Below are 20,081 nucleotides of genomic sequence, written 5' to 3'. Positions count from 1 at the left end.
CAGGACATGGGAAAATACCCATGGCATATTGATCATGAGAAAGAAATGACCCCAAATTGTCCTCTGAGCTCAAGACCTGGACTCAAACTTCCTGGTCCAAAACCCAGCTTCACTATTTCCTTTGTCTTTGGACAAATTACCTAACCTCTCTGCACCTCAGTAAAATGCAGGTGATGGCAGGGCCTACCTATCATGGGGATCAAATGAGGTGACACACCTAGCCCAGGGACTGTCACCTAACTCAACAAATCATAGATGTTATTATTATTAAAGTACTACTTTTATAATTTGAGAGGAAAAGTGAAAAACAAAAAAAGACTTCTTCATAAACAGTATTAGCATTGCTGCTGCCTTCTTAGGGAGATAAAGAAAACCTAAGAGGCCCTGACCGGTTTGGCTCAGTGGATAGAGCGTCGGCCTGCGGATTGAAAGGTCCCAGGTTCGATTCCGGTCAAGGGCATGTACCTTGGTTGCGGGCACATCCCCAGTGGGAGGTGTGCAGGAGGCAGCTGATCGATGTTTCTCTCTCATCGATGTTTCGAACTCTCTATCCCTCTCTCTTCCTCTCTGTAAAAAATCAATAAAATATATTAAAAAAAAAAAAAAAAAAGAAAACCTAAGAGGAAGAAGCGAGTAAAACTACATCGAAGTCATACTGTATTTAGCAATTCTCTCTGCTTCCAGAAGCTTCCAATTTACTTTGTACCCGAAAGCACTGAATTAAATTTCTCTTTGCCATTCCTTCCGAAGGAACGTCGTTTTCTCCATCTTCAAAAATGATGACACTCTCAAGTTTCCCAGCAATGCTTTCTGTGGGTAAGCTATATAAACCACTCCACATATGACTTCGCTCTTTCTCTATCTAAAATTAAAAAGAAAGAGAGAGAGAGAGAGAGAGAGAGAGAGAGAGGGGGAGGGAGGGAGGGAGGGAGGGAGGGAGGGAGGGAGGGAGGGAGGGAGGGAGGGAGGGAGGGAGGAAGAAAAGAAGGAAAGAAGGAAGGGAGGAAAGAAGGAAGGGAGGAAGGGAGGGAAGGAGGAAGGGATAGAGGGAGGGAGGGAGGGAGGGAGGGAGGAAGGAAGGAAGGAAGGAAGGAAGGAAAGAAGGAAAGAAGGAAGGGAGGAAAGAAGGAAGGGAGGAAGGGAGGGAGGGAGGAAGGGATAGAGGGAGGGAGGGAGGGAGGGAGGGAGGGAGGGAGGGAGGAAGGAAGGGAGGAAGGAAGGAAGGAAGGAAGGAAGGAAGGAAGGAAGGAAGGAAGAAAAAAGAGTGTGGCTGCCCCAGGGAAAGGAAGAACTATGTCACTGCCACTTCTGTTTAAACACAAACCAGGGGAACTGCTTCCTCTGCGGGAGGCTGAGAGCTTGTCTGTTAATGGTTTCCGCCAGCGAGAGTGGGATGGGCCCGGTGGGGAGAGATCCCATCCCATCCTCCCTTCCCCTCCACCCTCCCTTCCCCTCCATCCTCCCTTCCCCTCCATCCTCCTTTCCCCTCAGGAAGACCCAAGGCCTGGGAGACCAGCCAGCGCTAGGCTCTGAGCCAGGCTGCTGATGCCAGGGGTTGCTAAGGACCCCGGTGAGGAATGCCAGCGAGTGAGCAGCGGGCGAGGGAACCACTGAGCCAAACTGGTGACAAAGAAAGCGAGCATGTGGCAGGCGGCAGGTCAGAGGGAGGCTGTCCGGCAGGCGGCATGCCTGGGCCAGCCCAGCCAGGCAGATGGCAGGGGGAGGAAACAGATGGCTGTCCAGTGGCGCTGAACAGGAAGTGCCAGCACTGACAGCCAGAGACCAGGGCTGGGAGGAAGAGAGCAGGGAGGCCTTCCCTGACACAGGAATTTACATAAACACACTGACCCCCACAGGGAGTGCCCCGCAGTGAGATCTAGGATGGCCCTGGAGGGTCTCCAGGACGCATGGTAATGCCAGGAAACCTGTGGGACTCTCTCCAGACTTATGTGGGACCACACATACACCTACACCCCACCCTGGCCCCACAGCCTAGTGGCCCCTTCAGCTGGTGTTTATTTCTCAGTACCATCTCCGCTGGGCAGTGGTTCCCAATCTGGGGGCAGGTGGTTATTTGGGGGGCTCTGGAGGGGAATTCTTGCCAGTGGTTAAGAAATCCACAGGCTGCCCCTAGCTGGTTTGGCTCAGCAGATAGAGTGTCAGCCTGCAGACCAAAGGGTCCCGGGTTCGATTCCTGTCAAGGGCAAGTACCTTGGATGCAGGCTCCTCTCCAGCCCCGGGCATGCAGGAGGCAACCAATCAATGTGTTTCTCTGACATCAATGTTTCTCTTTGTCTTTCCCTCTCTCTGCCACTCTCCCTGACGATCAATGGAAAAATATCCTCAGATGAGGATTAACAACAATAACAAAATAAATCCACAGGCTCTGCAGCCCAAATAAATAAGGCCTCGCAGCTGTGTGCTACTCCCATCCTTCCAATGCATGCACAAGCTGTTGCCACCACTTAAAACCAAGCGCATTTAACAGCACCGTGGAATCTTCTAGCCCATCAATGTCATTGTTCCTTTTCCAAGTCATCAGACACCAAACAGACTATTGCGACTTAAAATATGATTACTATCCCATTTGGCTCCTTGAAATGTCTGGATGATAAAAGGACACGCATTAATTTCTAGATGTTAAAGAGTCGAGACAATTGTTTAATGCCACCCTGCTCGGAAGGGCGAGAAGCCCTTCATTTCTCCCTCTGTGAAAGGTCACTGCCATTTACTCTGAGGAAGTACTTATGGATTTGTGCACAAGGACTTCTCTGCCAGGAAGTTCATCACAGCCTTGTTTGTACGTGGACAGAATTGGAAGCTCCTTGAGCCACAAAAGCGGGGAGGAGACTGGTCACGCAGACCATGGTACATGCATGACTGGCTACAGTAGCGTAGTTAAAAAACAAATTGCAGCCCTGCCTCGGTGGCTCAGTGGTTGAGTATCAACCTGTGAATCAGGAGGTCACAGTTCGATTCCCGGTCAGGGCACATGCCTGGGTTGTGGGTTCAATCCTCAGTGGGAAGCATGGAGGAGGTAGCCGACCAATGATTCTCTCTCATCACTGTTGTTTCTATCTCTCTCCCTCTCCCTTCCTCTCTGAAATCAATAAAAAAAACCACATATATAAAAAACAAATTGCAGACAAACATTAAGTGACATAAGAAAACATCTCTCTATATAAAAGCCTAAGCAACCAGATGACAGGATGGTAGCTATTACACACACTGACCACCAGGGGGCAGACGCTCAATGCAGGAGCTGCCCACTGGTGGTCAGTGCGCTCCCACAGCAGGAGCGCTGCTCAGCTGACCACTGGGTGCCAGATGACGGGCTCATGGCTGGCGAGCGCAGCTGTGGCAGCGCGAGCCTCTCCTGCCTCCACGGCAGCGCTACCAAGCCACCTGCCGCTTCATACACTCCTACATCCCCCAAGGAGTCCCAGATTGTGAGAGGGCGCAGGCCAGGCTGAGGGACCCCACCAGTGCATGAATCCATGCACCAGGCCTCTAGTTCATTATATAGTAAGCAAAAAAAAGCATTTTACAAAATATTAGTATCTTAATTTTATAATAAAAAACCCAAAACACTCAAATTATATATGTCTACTATGAAATAGTAGGCGGCAGGTCAGAGGGAGGCTGACCTGCCGCCTACTATTTAAATTTTACTTTAAAATATTAATCTAAGTGGAGAGTGAGTAGGAAAGTATTTTCTTTGTGGGTCTCAAAGTTTCTACAATGAGCAGATATTGCTTTTGTTATTAGGAATAAAGCCTATGACTTATTTTGTTTCAGTGTTTTTATTATTATTTGTTTGACCATTAATGGAAAGTATTTTCTTGTTCATAGATCAAGACAGTGTTGGATTGCCCTAGCCAGTTTGGCTCAGTGGATAGAGCATCGGCCTGTGGACCGAAAGTTCCTGGGCTTGATTCTGGTCAAGGGCAGGTACCTCGGTTGCAGGCTCCTCCTCGGCCCGGACCCTGGATGGGGTTTGTGCAGGAGGCAACCAATCGCTGTGTTTCTCTCACATCGATGTTTCTCTCTGTCTTTCCCTCTCTCTTCCACTCTCTCTAAAATCAATGGAAAAATATACTCAGGTGAGGATAAAAAAAAAAAAAAAAAAAGACTGGGTTGGAGTAAACAAATGTTGGCAGTGAGGTTCTTTGCTGCCCTTAACTCTCCAGCTTCCAGGAAATAGGACTGGGGTGTGCAGATTGCACTTGGGAACCAAACTGGGGCTCCCCTGCTACACAGATCTCAAACTGACTTGGACGAGTGGACCGTTCTGTGTTATGCCGGGTCATTCTCCACTCACAGGTCTACTCACAGCTATACCAGAGGCTGACATCACCCACTGACTAGTTCCATCCGGGAATTGGGCTGTAAATGCCAAAATGTAGCCCATGATTACCCTGGCCTTCTCCCCAGACTCACACACCCACTCAGGTCCCGCCCAGCCCAGCTAGACTCCTTCAATCTCCTTTCAGACAAAACACCTCTGTAGGATATTAAGTATTTGCAATGCCCTCACTACTACCCTGAAATGAATAAAATTTACATTTCATATGCTCCTGATCCCTGTGACAACCAAAAGAGAGTTTCAACGAAGTTCAAAAATGGCCCTTAGGGGAGCAGTGAACCCCCAGTGGTGGGTTGAGATTGACATCATGCTTCCCCAGTGTGATCTGTTATATCCTCACCATTATCTGGCAGGCCTTGAATGGTCTGGTCCCTGTATATTTCTCCAGTTTCACTCAGCCTCTCCTACTCTTGTTCCCTCCACTCCAATCACAGTAATACTTCTTCCTCCAGACTCAGAGCCATTGTCTGCGGGACAACTAGGCTTGTCTGTTAATGGCTTCTGCCAGGAGAGTGGCTGGGCCGGTTGGGGAGAAATTCCATCCCATCCTCTTTTTCCTCAAATCAACCTGCAGCCACAGGGAGTTCCCTAGGATGAGGGGTGGGGGAGGGGGGCGTCGGGAGGGGGTCTGACCTGTGGGGGGGGGGATAAAGAAGGGCTTCTTCGAGGAAGAGATATCTGAAGGATGAGGGAACAGCATTACCAGAAGGTTCACTCATGTTGTAGCATGTGTCAGTACTTCATTCCATTTTCTGCTGAATAACATTCCATTGTATGAACATACCACATTTAACTTAACCATTCATCAGGTTTTAGACATTTGAGTTGTTTGGCTATTATGAATAATGCTGCAATGAACCTTCCTGTACACATTTTTGTGTGGACATGCTTTCCTTTCTCCTAGGAGTGAAATTATTGGATCATATGGCAACTCTCTGTTTCATAGTCTGAGGACCTAATTGCCAAGACGGTTTGCCACGGTGGCTGTATCCACTGGACAGTCCCACCGGCAGTGTAGGGTTCTGATTTCTTCCCATCCTCCGCATTCCTGTTGCTTGGTATTATGTCTTTTTTGCTGTCACCACCCTATTCAGTGTGAAGTGAGTGGCACCTCACTGTGGTTCTGATTTCCCTAGATACGTTAATAAGCAATAACGCTGCAGTCTTCTGGGGATATGAGCTAGTCAAGCTTGGGTTGTCCCCACCTCTGCTGCCAACAGCTGTGTGACTGCAGTACCTCAAACTTTCGGCCAGTTTCCTCATTTGTCAAACACGTTACTTCACTGGATTCTCAAAAACATCTAATAACACACACGGTATACAGTATGTAATTCCTAGCACATTATCGAGAATAGTAGGATCAAAAAATATAGCTAACAACAAAGCAGTCCCTTAGAGCCAACAATCGTGACTGCATCGCTAGTCTAAGGAGGAAAACCACAAAACACTAGACCATCACGGGCACAGGATTATAAGGATTCACTGAAATGACATGTCAAGTGTCAACATTCACACAGAAACTCCCTATTTTTTCTCACTTTCTCATTTTCTGATAGTGGTGACCCAGGAGAGCCCCAACACAAAGAAAGAAAGCTGTTCTCCAAAGAGCCTTCCTCAATGATTTTTAAGAATATATATTTTTTATTGATTTCAGCGAGGAAGGGAGAGGGAGAGAGACAGAAACATCAATGTTGAGAATCATTGATTGGCTGCCTCCTGCATGCCCCACACTGGGAGACCAAGCCCGCAACCTGGGCAGGTGCCCTGACCGGGAATGGAACTGTGACCTCCTGGTTCCTAGGTCAACGCTCAACCACTGAGCCACGCCAGCCGGGTGTCAATGATTTCTTAGGGTAACATGTTGACAGACCGTGATGAAGACCCTTTAGAGTAAGTTTAGGACAGAAGGCTCAGCCTCTTCAGGATACAAGTGAGACATCAATGGTCAAAATGAGAGACCCATAGCATGCCCAAAGGGCGGAGCATTTTAGCTGCTTCTGCTCTTCCCCCAATGTTAAACCGTGGTTATGCATTTTCCATCCAAGAAGACAAGGGAACATCAAACACCTAAGCAGGTACCCCAGAAAAATAGGAGGAGGAGGAGAATGGGGAGGAGTTAGGCAAGAGGCCCAAGTAGACAGTCCTAAATAGTCTCTCTGTTGTAATATGACCACCCTGCAAGGGCCAATGCAGTCCCAGGGGATCTGCTCAAACCAACCCGCAGCCTCAGGGAGTTCCCCAGGGAAGGAAGAAGGCGTGGCAATCCCCGGGGCATGCTTTTGTGAGGGGCACACAGAGAAGCAATTCTCCATGTCTTTGTTCTCTTCTTTGGAACAGGCCCCATCAGTGTCACCTGCAACCTGGCACAAGGGCCACAGGCGGGAGCTACTGAGGAGCTTATTAAAAAAGAAAAGAAAAAAAGAAATGAAATGGATGTGTCTCTTCTCCCGTTTTTGTCCACCAGATTCATATCAACCAGAGCCTCTCCTCCCCATCACCTTTGTTCATCAAACTCATAGACCAAGAGACCACGGAGGCCTCTGATCCCAACCTTTGTCCATCATTCGACTCATGCATGTCTTCCAGGGCTCAGGTGAGCCTGTCCTCCCCACCCACCCACCCACCTCATCTTTTAAGGATGGGAGGTAAACTGGTCCCTTTAATTGGCTGATCAGATCTTTCTTAATCTGAACAACAAAAGCCATGCTCAAAATCAACACTACTCAGTACATTTTTTTTTTGTTTTGGTTTTTGTTAGTAGTGGCTAACATGCCTCTACTTCCTAATTTTTGGCCCATCAAGACACCCTTCTTAGAGAAAACGGAACTCGGTCCCCTTCCCTTCAGAGAAGGCCCAAGCAGGAAATGAGAGATCCCAGAGTAAGTGCTATGAATGCAGGGCAGCTCTCACCCGTGTCCGGCTCCCTGGGGCTGGTCCACCTGAGCAGGCCCAGCTTCTTTCCCGAAGCTCCTCTGCAAAACCACCAGTCCCCCCTTCACCGTTCTTGCTGCAAACATTGCAATGACTGGAGTCACAAACAGCCCAACCCAGTTTCAAAACACAGCAAACGGGAAAGGGGTTTAAGACGAAACTTTTTTAAAGAAGAAAAACATGGAAGCGAGAAAAGAGTGGGGAACAAGAGGGCAGGCCGGGCAGTATCTGCCCCGGTGGAAGGCCCCTGCGCTGGCCACACTCCCAGCGACCTTGGTCCTGCGTGGCTCCACAGGTGGCCCCCATTCAGGCGACGCCGCTCCCCCAAAATAAGTACGGACTCCTCAAAAACAGTCCTTCCTTGTGGAAACTGCCTTCCACGGCCCCCTGAGATCTGGTCCCTCCCTCTGAACGCGAGTGGGCAGGGGACCAGGGTCCCAGCCCTTTCCCCACCCTGCCCGGGCGGAGTGCGCACAGCGTGGGGAGCCCTGCGCGCGGGGTGGCAGGAAGGCGGAGGCCGTGGCGGTGGAGGTCGGGTTTCGCAGCCTCAGCGCCGCGGCCTGGGCGACTCTTCCGCCCCCGCGACTTGGGTTCGACGCGGCGGCCGGAGGAGAGGAAGACGCCAAGAACTCCTGCCCGCAGTTTCCATCAGGAGGCGGGGGAGGCCGCGCACAGGGGCGGCGGGAAGAACTTGGGACCTGGAAGTAGGTCCCGGGAAGCAAGGGCCTGGGGTGGCGCTGAGTTCCAGGGCGGGGGCTGCACAGCCAACTTTCCGGGAGGAAGGCTCCCTCCATCCTGACCGTGGCGCCCTCGCCCGCGGGCGCGATGCTCCGGCGGGTCCCGCCTGGCTCCAGGCTCCAGCCACCCGCCGCGCCCCCTCCCGGGACCCGGAGCCCTCCCTCCCGGGGCCACTCCGGTGACCGCGGCCCCGCGGCCCCGCCTCTTACCATCTGCGCCACTTTCAGCAGGGCCCCGTGGGTGCGGGGGTAGACCGGGTCCACCAGCCCCTCCGAGGTGCTCGCGCCCTGCGGCCCCGCGCCGGCCCTGGGTCCCACCGCGCTGCCGCTGCTGCACGTGGTGCGGACAAGCCCGGCTCCGTGCGACATCGCGCGGCCCCTGCCCGCCGGCCGCCTCCCCGGGCCGCGGCCGAGGGGCCAGATAAGGCGGGACGGGGGCGGGGCGGGGCGGGGCCGGGGCGGGGTGTGCGGTCCCGGGCCGTGGGAGGGCGAGGCGCACGCATCCCCCTCCCGCACGGGAAGGGCTCGTCCAGCTGTGGCCGACTAAGCCGGGGAGGGGCTGGCCGGCGCTTTCCCGAAAGGCCTTGTAGTCTTTCCTAAGTGGGCAAGGCCGGGCCGCAGCTGGGTCTGAGCTTCCTGGGATGGTGTGGGGGTGCAGATGTGTGCTAAGAGCACCTACTTTATTTAAGTATCACTTGCCAAACCTTTCGTGTGCAGCTCCGTTAACTTTTCTGTGTCTACCCCTCTGTAACTACCACCCAGATCAACAAATAGAACGTGCCGATACCCCAAAAAGTACCCCGGTGCTCCTTCTCAGTCTGCCTTCCTTCACTGCACCCCCTTTTCTGCCAAGCCTCAGGTAACCAAGATCTTTTGCTTTTTTGCACTATAGTTTTGCCAATTCAATGCCAACAGGAATCCCCAATTTGGGGTTCCGTGAAAAAGGAAACTTTAATGGATGCAAGCAGCTGAATTGTGATACAGCTGGGTTGTGAGAACAGAACGGCTGTGGAACAGCTCAGTGGTGTCACAGCTCAATTATGAAGCAGCAAGGCTGTGAACAGCAAGGTTGTCAACACATGGCTGTTTGGATGCCCCGAGGGGTGCTCTTGTCCTCCCCCCACCCCCCAAGGTGTTTCATCTTCAGTTTCAGCTCCAGCCAAGCAAACACCATCTTCAGTGGAAAGGGAAAGTGCCCTCTCAGAGCCAGAAGGGAGCTGATTTATATGGACCCAAGTCCCGGACCATGCTCATGCAAATGAGGATTTCAAATTCTCACAGTTTGGTCCAAAAGGCACTCACTGTCCTCACTGGTCAGAATGGAGCCTCTCTGATTGGTTGGTGAAGATGCTGATGGGGAAAACCTCAGACCTATTGGTTGAAAAAACAATTCCAGGAACTCTTTTTTCCTTTAAAAAACATTTTTTATTGATTGATAGAGAGAGAGGAAGGGCGCGGAACACACAAAGAGAGAAGCTGCCTCCTGCATGCCAAGTGACCTGGGCATATGCTCTGATCGGGAATCAAACCAGCAACCTTCAAGTGCATTGGATGATGCTCAACCAACTGAGCCACACGGGCCAGGGTGCCAGGAACTCCTTTATAAGGGCTGGCACAGGTGGCGAGCACACAGTGCAGGTGTAGGAAGGCAGCAGTGCAGGAGGCAGGCAGCTAAGAGTAGGCTTCTCCCTGAGGTACGGTTTGCATGAGAGGCCCCTGTGTAGTTGGTAAGCTCTGTGTTTTTGTTTTTTAAATTTGAGTCCAGTTAGCTCCCAAGAACCCTTTCTCAGGGTCCACAATCCTACATAATAAAGAAGTAATATGCAAATTGACCCTCACTCTGTCATGCCATCACAAGATGGCTGCTCCCACAGCGGAGGCGGGGTTCTATAACAAGCCATAAGGAGTGATCAGCAGGGACCTGAGGCTGCAAGGTGCCAGGCCGGGGTGGGAGACCTCAGGCCGTGCCCACCGCCCCAGGCTGGGGGACCTCAGGCTGCGCACCCCCCCACCCGGTGGGGCTTGATGGGGGTGGGGCTGGCCGGGTCTGGGTCTTGCAAGATTTCGAGGTGCACACGGGTGGGCGGGGACTTGACTCTGGGTCCCGCTTCGTGCCCCAGACTCTGACAGAAGGAAGATTTTCATATACATTTTACTAATTTTCTTTCATCTCTGACACTTCTATTATAGAGAAAGCGCAAATAGCAATATTAAAATACTTCCTCTAATTAATTCCCTTTTAATGTGCACAAATCAATTATGTATAATTGATTTCAGAGAGGAAGGGAGAGGGAGAGAGAAATAGAAACATCCATGATGAGAATCACTGATTAGCTGCCTCCTGCATGCCCCACACTGGGGATCGAACCCGCCACCCCGAGCATGTGCCCTGAGCAGGTATAGAACCATGACCTTCTGGTTCCTTGGTTGATGTTCAACCACTGAGTCATGCCAGTTGGGCAATATACTTGAAATAATACACAATAATCTCATTTGTGCCTGGCTTCTTTCACTCAACACACTGCATTTGGGATACATCCTGTTGTACCCAATAAAGTTGTGATGAACCTTCTGGTGAGATTTCTCGGTGGACATAAACTCTCCTTTCTTTGGGGTAAACACTGATGAGTAAATTTGCTGGGTCACACGTTGAGCATATGTTTACCTCCATTGGAAGCTATCAAACAGTTATCCCAGGAGCATATTATGTTGCACTCCTTCTGGGTTATTTCTTAATAATCACACAAGATACGTTATCAGTGTTCTTTGTGAGCAGAGTGTCCCTGTGGCCAAACTTATAACTTTATTTGGAGATAACATTAAAAAAAATCTCCCTTATGAGATCACTGGATGCCAGAGCTATGCTGTCATCAGAGGACTGTCGTCAGTGGGGCCCTCTTGGTAGTTCTAGAATGTGGAGCTACTCATGCAACCTCTGTTTTGACAAGTCTCCCAAAGGATTCTGGTGAGTGCTCCAGTTTGAGAACCAGTCATGACAAAGTTTGAGACATTGTTAATTTTCATGACACACACAAAAAAAGGTCTTTGATATCTGTCTTTTCTTTAGACAGCAGTCACGGTGCCTGGTACAATCATTTCTTTCTCTGTAAAACAATGATAAGTGCACCAAGGGGCTGCTGGGGCAATGGAATAGACATGCAGGCATTCTGTAACATTCCCAGCCCTGTGCCCCCCAGGCATGACGTTGGCATTGTGGATCATTTTTCATGTAGATTTACATTTTCATCGAGTATTTGTCTCAGGCCTCAAAACCCCACAATGGAGATGACAGGGAGTCTTTGTTGCAGTGAAGGCTTCAGGGAAGTGGAAAAACCAAGCACTGGATCATTTCTACTCCGCCCAGTGGTCTTCATCCAATTCTCCAGTAATCTTCTAAATCACTGATTTTCAATGTATGCCCCCCAGAACAGAAGCACCTGGGAACTTGCGGTTAATGCAAATCCTTGGGTCCCACCCAGACCCGCTGAATCAGAAACTCTGGGCGTTAGGCTCAGCAGAGTGTTCTGATAATCTGTCCCCCCACCTCCCCGTGATTCAGATGCATGCTGGAATCTGAGAACCACTGTCATTTCCTGAGCCCACTGGAGTTGACTTTGCTGGGTTTCTCTGACTGCTGTTGGCCAATGTGCCGCCAGCCTAGATAGGAAATGATCACCGGTGATGGCCACTTGGTGTTAATCACTTAAAAGCTTGAGCAAGATGCTTGGCAGTACAAGGGCCATGTACGAAGGCTCCACGGATCAGACAGCAAACACAGTCCCACCAGCAATGCAGGGGAATGCCAGGTGGCCCACAACCTGGCCAACACTTGGGTATTGCAGTCTTTTCCATGTTGGCCATTCTAGAGGGTGTGGCATAGCATCTCATTATAGTTTTTTTTTTTTTTTTTTTTAAATATATTTTATTGGTATTTCACAGAGAGGAAGGGAGAGGGATAGAGAGCTAGAAACATCGATGAGAGAGAAACATCGATCAGCTGCCTCCTGCACACCTCCCACTGAGGATGTGCCCGCAACCAAGGTACATGCCCTTGACCGGAATCGAACCCGGGACCTTTCAGTCCGCAGGCCGACGCTCTATCCACTGAGCCAAACCGGTTTCGGCTATAGTTTTAATTTGGGAAAAAAAAAAAAAAAAGCAGCGCCTTTGAGTTATTTCTTAAGCCCTTTATTCTGTTCGGAGTTTAGGTTTGATCCTCACTCTGATAGTCAATGTTCTTTGGCCAACTCACTTCCAGAGAGGGAAGCCACTTCTCAAGAGTGACAACTTGCCCTAACCGGTTTGGCTCAGTGGATAGAGCGGCGGCCTGCGGACTCAAGGGTCCCAGGTTCGATTCCGGTCAAGGGCATGTACCTTGCTCGCGGGCACATCCCCAGTGGGAGGTGTGCAAGAGGCAGCTGATTGATGTTTCTAGCTCTCTATCCCTCTCCCTTCCTCTCTGTAAAAAAATCAACAAAATATATTAAAAAAAAAGTGACAACTTGTCTTTGAGACACAAGGCGGAGTTCTTACTAAGTTCAAATCCTTACAGGCCAGATTGTTTCACGTCCCTTCTTCACACTCAGGTCATGAAAACTCCTTTGAGAACTCATCCTTCCAGCTGCTTCCCTTTCTGGGGCCTTCCCGGGCTATCACCACCCTTAAACAACAGCCTCAGGAAGGCCTGAGTCACCCTCTCAAGTGGCCTCTCAGACTTTCCCTTTTCTATCCTTCTACTGACAATGAGCCTGGTGCTACGGTCCATTTGTCCTGTCATTACTGCCATCTGCCTAAGGCCCTTTGGTGGCTTACTATGGGAAAGAAAACCAGAACCAAGATCTTATGCCTTGGCGTGAAAGCCATTTGCCAGAATGCCCTGGGTATTGGTTAGGATACATACTGTTGCAAGTACCAGAAATGCGTTTAACCGAAGTGCATATAATTAATTGCTCCTGTAATTGCAAAGTCCAGAGTGTGCCTGCATTCAGGGCTGAATTCATTCAGTGGCTCAGCGACATAATCACGGTGAAGTTTCATCTCTTTTCCTTTCCGTCACCTTCATCCTATGACTGGCTCCCCCTTGTGGTTGCAATATAGTTTTTGCCAACAACTTCCTGCCTACATCCCAGTTACCGCCCACAGAACTTCTTTTCCAGAACTCCAGAGCAAGTCTTGGGTCACATCCCATCCTTGAACCAATCGGTATGGCCAGGGGGTGGGATTACTTAGGCAGAGCCCCATGCTCCATTCCTAGAGTCACAGTGGAGTTAGCTTCCCCACGTAGCTGGGGCTTACGTGAGTGGTGTGGATCCCCAATAAAAAGAGGGCAGTTAGATAACAAGAGGAGGGAGAAGAGATGTGGGAGAGAGAGTGATAAAGTCTGCTCCGTTCTGGATGTTGTTATTCTGAGTATTCTATTTTAAAAATCTGCTTGTGACATGGATGGTTACTCAAAACATACCTTCTAAATGAAATGTCTCCTCTCTTGCTTGCCACTCGCTATGCCTAAGTGTCTGAAAAGTCATCACCTCTGTGTTGCCAAGCACATTCCCCCAAACCCTATCTTCTTTTCAATAGACACCAAACACCTACATTTACAACAATATGTAGTCGAATCTTCGCTATTGTCCTAAGTCATCAACACTGGAACATTTATCTGACCTTCCTTACAGCTGTCGGCTTGCAATTCACCTTGGGCAGAACTTTGCCCGGAGAACTTACGTGAAACCAAGTTCACAAATGTTTCTCAGGTTGCCACCTTTCAGTGTCTGTGTGGGAAAGGAGCCTTCCATGCCCAGGTTATTTATTTTTTTTCTGTGAAAAATCATCTTTCAACTAAACTAATAATTGTCTAGGGGACAGAAATATAAACTCTGAATGGATTTTTTCCTACCCAGGGCCGCATCTTCAGTTAGTGTTTTTAATTGTCTGTGTTCTTCGCAGAGACTTTATGTATTTCAAATCTTTAGTGTGCTGATACCCTGAAGGGATTTCCCTAGGAAGGAAGCAATTAAAAAAAAATTAGACAAAAAATAATTGAGGTTGAACATTTTTGTCTCTGGCTTCCCTTGTAGTTTTCAAATATTGTCTAAATACTTATCTTTGGGGGCTATGAGTTGGAAATAGCAATGGAGAGGGATAAAGTGCCTAAAGCATTTCATCGATGGGCCATGAGTGGGTTAAGCACATTAAATGAAAAACGCACCCAACTCCATCAGAGAAAAAGTGCTGGTTTGGAAGGGCTGATTGGTGCACGCGGACAGCTATCTAGTACTTACTACCCCTGTTATCACGTTCTTTTAAAACCCCAGAGACCGATTCCTCTCGTTATGTTGGCCGTGCTACATGTGGCTTGGTTTTTGTTTTTTCTTCTTTCTTAAGAGAAAAAGGAATGCAAACCCAGTTAGAAACTGACAGCTTGGTCTGAACTAGAGCGACTCAGTTTGTTGTCCAAAAAGCCACACTTAAAAATTATTCTTTGAACCAAGTCAGTATTCAAAAGAGGAAATAATAATTTCCTTTCAGTTAAAAATAAATGCTGCTGTTTTGTTGTTTTGTGTTTTGGTGAACTTTCGGACAACACAAAGGCCCATGCTCCTTAAAAACCACCAAAAGGACAAGGCAGCAAGGGACCCTGCCGGAACACAGGCCAGTCATTGTGCTCCTGAAACAGGTGTGTCTGGTGCTACCGGTTCAAGAAAGACCGACTGTTGTAGTCCATTTGGAAGATATTTCAAAGTGGTTTATGGAAATTTTTACCCCAGAAGTTGCAGGCATGATCATAGAAATCACACACACTGGGGAGAAGGGGAGAGGGGGGAGAGAGAGAGAGAGAGAGAGAGAGAGAGAGAGAGAGAGAGAGAGAGACATAAAAGCAGGCTTCTTTCTTTATGACTGTTTTCCAGAAACAGATCTTTGTAGGTTACTTTTTCTGCCTTTTATGGAGACTTGATTGCAATGGTCCTATATACAGATTTTGTAAATTAGTAATCCACACATGAAACCTGTATGTTCATGTTGACTAATGTCACCCCAATACATTTCTTTTTTAAATTAAGTACTTAAAAAGCCCAGGGAAGATGGATATGCCTCTCTGAGTGTGAGAGACGAACAGAGCAGAGCACACATACTCTGCTGAGTTATTTCTGCTTTTCTTGCAAAATGAATGAAGCAGAGGCTGTGCCGGGGATGACTGGGGATACAGCTCCAAAATGATCTCAGCCCCGGTCCCCTGTGGGTCTGGGTCGCTAAAGCTCAACCTTCACGGCTTGCTCGATGTTGCTCTCAGAGTGGCCTCCTGTGCCCCCAACACCCACCCACTCCCACACATCCATACCCTACCCCACCGCTCATGTGTGGTGCCCCTGTCCACTACCTCTTTGGACCCACAACTCAAGAACATTTTTCACCGCTTCCTCCAAAAGCCCGGGGTGGGTGTTATTAGACACCGAAGAAATCCCACCTCTCCAGACTCTGTAGGGGTAAGCGGAACCTGGATACGGAATTAGAATCAGGTTCAGTAGGAAGACCAACACCAACACAAACAACAGAAAGCAGCCCGGCTGGTACAGCTCAGCGGTTGAGCATCGTCCCAGGAACCAAGAGGTCACCGCTTCAATTCCCCGTCAGGGCACATGCCTGGGTTGAGGGCTTGATCCTCAGTGTGGGGTGTGCAGGAGGCAGTCGATTAATGATTCTCTCTCATCATTGATGTTTCCATCTCCCTCTCCCTTCCTCTCTGAAATCAATTTAAAAAAATATATAAAAATAACACAAACAGAAAGCAACAGCTCTCTTAACCGAGAGCAGAAGAGCAGAGGTCACAGGGTCACATCCGCAGAGCGGGAACGTGGCTGAAACTCTCTCCACTGCCATCAACTTGACTAACGTTTCTGTGGTTTTTTGTTTTTCACAAGCAGCTCATGTTGAAAAATCACCCGAGATACACCGCAGCAGCAAGAACCCTCCTGCCGAAAAGCACTTCCTCTAAGTGCACATCTGCCTTGCCGGCGGATAATATCAAATATCCACATGTCAAAGCAGGCATGCTGGAGCCCTAGCCGGTTTGGCTCAGTGGATAGAGTGTCAGTCAGCCTGTGGACTGAAGGGTCCCAGGTTCGATTCCGGTCACGGGCACATGCCTGAGTTGCAGGCTTGATCCCATTGTGGGGTGTGCAGGAGGCAGCCGATCAAGGATTCTCTCTCATCATTGATGTTTTTTTTAAAATATATTTCATTGATTTTTTACAGAGAGGAAGGGAGAGGGATAGAGAGTTAGAAACATCGATGAGAGAGAAACATCGACCAGCTGCCTCCTGCACACCTCATACTGGGGATAATGCCTGCAACCAAGGTACATGCCCTTGACCGGAATCAAACCTGGGACCCTTCAGTCCGCAGGCCGACGCTCTATCCACTGAGCCAAACCAGACAGGGCTCATCATTGATGTTTCTCTCTCTCTCTCCCTCTCCCTTCCTCTCTGACATCAATAAAAATACATATTAAAAAAGAAAAGAGCAGGAGTGCTGGAGATTGGAGACGAGAACTTCCAGTCTGCTATTTCCCACAAACGATGGTCCATGGGTCACTGTGGTCAGCAAGAGGACCTAAAGATACATGTGAGTATTTATCCTTTTAATGGCTATGTACTGATTTTAATAGGTATCAGGAGCAAGAGTACCACTCATACCTCACTCACTGGACTCAGCAGCACGCCTAGGCCAGTGTCTCATTGGCTGCTCTCTGGGCCAGTGATGAGCACGTGAGAAGCATGGACACCGAGGATCCCCAGAACTGGGGACATGGTGCTCTCCTGCCACCCCAGCCTGGTGGCCATGGACAAGCGTCTCGTAGCAATATCGTACCTGGACAGCCCTGAGAGGATGAAGGAGAGCACTCCACCTTGGTCTCCTTCCGCAAATCAATACAACATTATCCAAGATTTTGAAACATTTAATCGAAAAAAAAATCTGGCATTTTAAAAGTTAAATTTTACAAACTTGACACATTCTTCATATTAGCATGTTATCCATGTATACATCATCTAAGAAAATAATAATAATAATAATAATAATAATGTCTACGAAGACATCTGACAAGATCTTAAAGAGGTCATTACAATCTATATAGCTCTTTGCAAATAAGGGTCCAGTTTCATTGTAACAAACTACTGTGAGCAAAATTTAACGAAGTATATAAAAACATTAGTTAAATACAATTCTCTGGATATACAGTATACCTACAGCTGTTTTTACAGTGAGAGGCTTCCTCCCCCTTCACCCCCCCCCTCATAATTCTCAAAATGGCTAATCACTGGACGGTCCTGGATCTCCACGCTATAAAACTGAAATACGTGTTTCCAGCGTAGCAGATGGTGACCAGGAAGGCGAAGAACTGGAGAAGACAAAGCAGAATAGAAACGGTGTTTAGGGCACATTGTAATTAGCAAACGCTATCATTTCACCTCCACTGAATCATGCACCCACAGCATTCCCTGACTCCAGGCTTTCTTGGTTCAATTACCTTCCTTCGGAAATGATTTCTGTCTATCTTTTATTTTTTTGGAGCATATAATGGAAAGTTTACAGTTTTGCTCAAATAACCCTGGGGTATGATTCACTTAGGGGCGAATATGGTGGTGTGCATCTGAGAAAAGCACCTTGGTATTTCCAATTTAGTACAGCAGTTCCCCCTTATCTGCAGGGGATACATTCCAAGACCCCCAGGGGATGCCAGACACCGTGGATGGCACCAAACCCTATATAGACTATATTTTTCCCTACACATATACACCTATAATAGAGTTTAATTTGTAAATTAGGCCCAGTAAGAGGTTAATAACTGATCATAAAATAGAACAATTACAACAGCATTCTGTAATAAAAGTTACGCAAATGTGATCTCTCTCTCTCTCTCTCTTTCTCATAACCTGAAAACCAAGAAGGCTGCTAAGGGGCAGGGAGCTTATAGGAGGGACAAAGGGATGATTCACATCCCATCCTGGGCAGGAGAGAGTGAGACGGTGTAATATTTCATCATGATCCTCAGAATGGTGTGCAATTTAAAACATATGAATTGTTTACTTCTGGAATTCTCTACTTAAGGTTTTTTTTGGACCGTGGTTGACTGTGGGTATAACACACTGCAGGAAGCAAAGCCACGTACCATGGGGACTAGTGTACAGGCGATGTTAGAGCAGGGCTTACCCTCAGATTCCCACGGGTTCAGTTACCATAAATGAGCCGGGCAGCAGGAGGAAGTGATGAGCCCCGTGAGGCATGTGGTGTGAACGGGGAGTTGGAAAACGCAGGCCCCTCTTACGAGCAACCTCCACCCAGTGCAGCGGACTCAGGCCATGAGCCCAGGGCCGCCACGGCTTGATGTTTACTCTCGTGGGCCCCCGTGCCTTCTCCCTTCACACAGCCATCTTGGAATATGGGTCAGGAATATAATGAACACCCAGGTATCACCAACCAGCTTTCACATGACCACTCTGGCCTTCCCCTGCTCCCCCTGCCAACACTGCTTTTGCGGATGGGATGTTTTAAGGTCAACATTAGACAAACTTTCAAAAGGAAGTTTTTAAATTAGAAAAGCAATACACACTTAATGTTTCAAAGCTGCACACTGTACAGAAGCGCACTAATTAAAAGGTAGATTACAAACTCACATGCCTACGAAGACCAGGACGGTAAAACAAATGCCACACTTATCACCCAGGTGATGATACCAGGTGCTTTTCTCAGATGCACACCACCATATTCGCCCCTCATGCCGCACTCATCACCCAGTCACAGTCCCCGAAAGGAACCTCTTTGTTGGTGTAGATTTATTTTTCTAAGCATCCTCAAGGCACCCACAGACGTTTCTACTTAAAAACCAAACAAAGAGAACCACAGCGTGCTCATTTTCTGAAGTCGGTAGAATGATCCTTGGAATGCCTCAAATACTGTTTTTCTCCCTCAACTACTTACTTGGTTCCAGCCATTTGGCTTTCACGCACGCACAGCCTCACCGATTTATGACGCCTGCAAACCCATCAGCTCATTGCCAGTGTGTCCTACTGTAGGCGGTGCTTTTTCCGGCCGACAACTCTGTCCTCCTCCCGATCCCCAGAGGGATGAGGGGGCTCACTCACCGAGGAGGCCGCCCAGCTGTTGAAGTTGTGGCTGTCCCTCTCCGGGGCGACGGACGACGCATCCACAATAGCAGCCGAGAGGTACAGGACGAAGGCACTGCCATTAAAACACAGGCCCTGGGGAGACAGACGCTGGAGCGTTTAGGGAGCGTGGGGAGGTCTGGGCACCTCCGAACCTCAGAACTGGGCGGAACTGCACCCTGGCTGTGGTAAGGGGCTCCTCTGGACACGTGGGGACGAGGGCTCAGAGCAGGCAGCTCCCCCGTGTTTTGGGGAGGGGAAGGTTTTATACCATCTCCTTCACAGCACACCCAGACACCCCTCCTTTTCCCCCAACACACCCAGGCTCCTTCAATTTGCTCCTGATCCTCATTTCATCCAATTCAGCCACGGCGACGTATTGGCTAGGAAGGTGCCACCAGTGAGGAGGGCCTCAGCCCGCGGCGCCCAGCGGGAGCCCCACCCTGTAGCACCTGCCCTGGGAGAGCACTGCCCCAAAGCAGGCCCCTTGCTCTAGGCAGGGAGGGGCCTTTAGGTCAGTTCCGCAAGCCACTGCAAGTTCTTAAAAATGCGAAATCGACCAGAGGAGGACTAAATCCCATCCTACCTAGTGGGCAATGGGCCCGAAGCACGCCCGGCTTCCTTACCACGGTTGTCCAGGGCACCTGGGGGATCCTGGTGTAGGTCATCGTTATGTAGACGATGAGGAAGAAGACGGTGAGGACCCAGTAAAACACAGCTACAAACATGACCCAGCCAAAGGCAGGGACCCGGAAGTACTCCGTTCCGGCGATAAGTGTCCATACCAGTAGTCCCAGAATCTGTGAAATGATGGAGGCGGTGGGGAAGGGAGGAGGAAGGAGAAAGTAAAGAAAAAGAAGTCGTCAGAGAAAAAAATCATTACAGAGT

At 49.1% G+C, this 20,081-nt stretch overlaps 2 protein-coding genes across 3 annotated transcripts in view; both read right to left on the bottom strand.

Annotated features, from left to right (window-relative positions):
* CMTM7 (CKLF like MARVEL transmembrane domain containing 7) overlaps positions 1-8,447 on the bottom strand; it is a 46,951-nt gene extending 38,504 nt beyond the window's left edge. The window contains exon 1 of one of the 2 annotated variants that reach the window (XM_080672521.1): positions 8,245-8,447. In XM_080672521.1, coding sequence (XP_080528647.1) covers positions 8,245-8,403 — 159 coding nt within the window. In that variant the 5' untranslated portion in view covers positions 8,404-8,447. The remainder of the gene's footprint in view (positions 1-8,244) is intronic. The other variant, XM_080672520.1, reaches the window with a different exon arrangement.
* Positions 8,448-16,970: 8,523 nt separating this feature from the next.
* The window catches only part of CMTM8 (CKLF like MARVEL transmembrane domain containing 8), a 67,654-nt gene continuing 64,543 nt past the window's right edge, over positions 16,971-20,081 (bottom strand). Inside the window, exons 2-4 of the mRNA XM_080673250.1 lie at positions 19,820-19,993; positions 19,173-19,289; positions 16,971-17,428 (exon numbers count right to left, since the gene is read on the bottom strand). Coding sequence (XP_080529376.1) covers positions 17,345-17,428; positions 19,173-19,289; positions 19,820-19,993 — 375 coding nt within the window. The 3' untranslated portion in view covers positions 16,971-17,344. The remainder of the gene's footprint in view (positions 17,429-19,172; positions 19,290-19,819; positions 19,994-20,081) is intronic.

The sequence above is a fragment of the Plecotus auritus genome (assembly GCF_963455305.1).
Source record: "Plecotus auritus genome assembly, chromosome: 6".
In the NCBI taxonomy this organism is placed as follows: Eukaryota; Metazoa; Chordata; class Mammalia; order Chiroptera; family Vespertilionidae; genus Plecotus; species Plecotus auritus.
The sequence above is the reverse complement of the archived record's forward strand: the minus strand, read 5'-3'. Positions and strand labels throughout refer to the sequence as shown.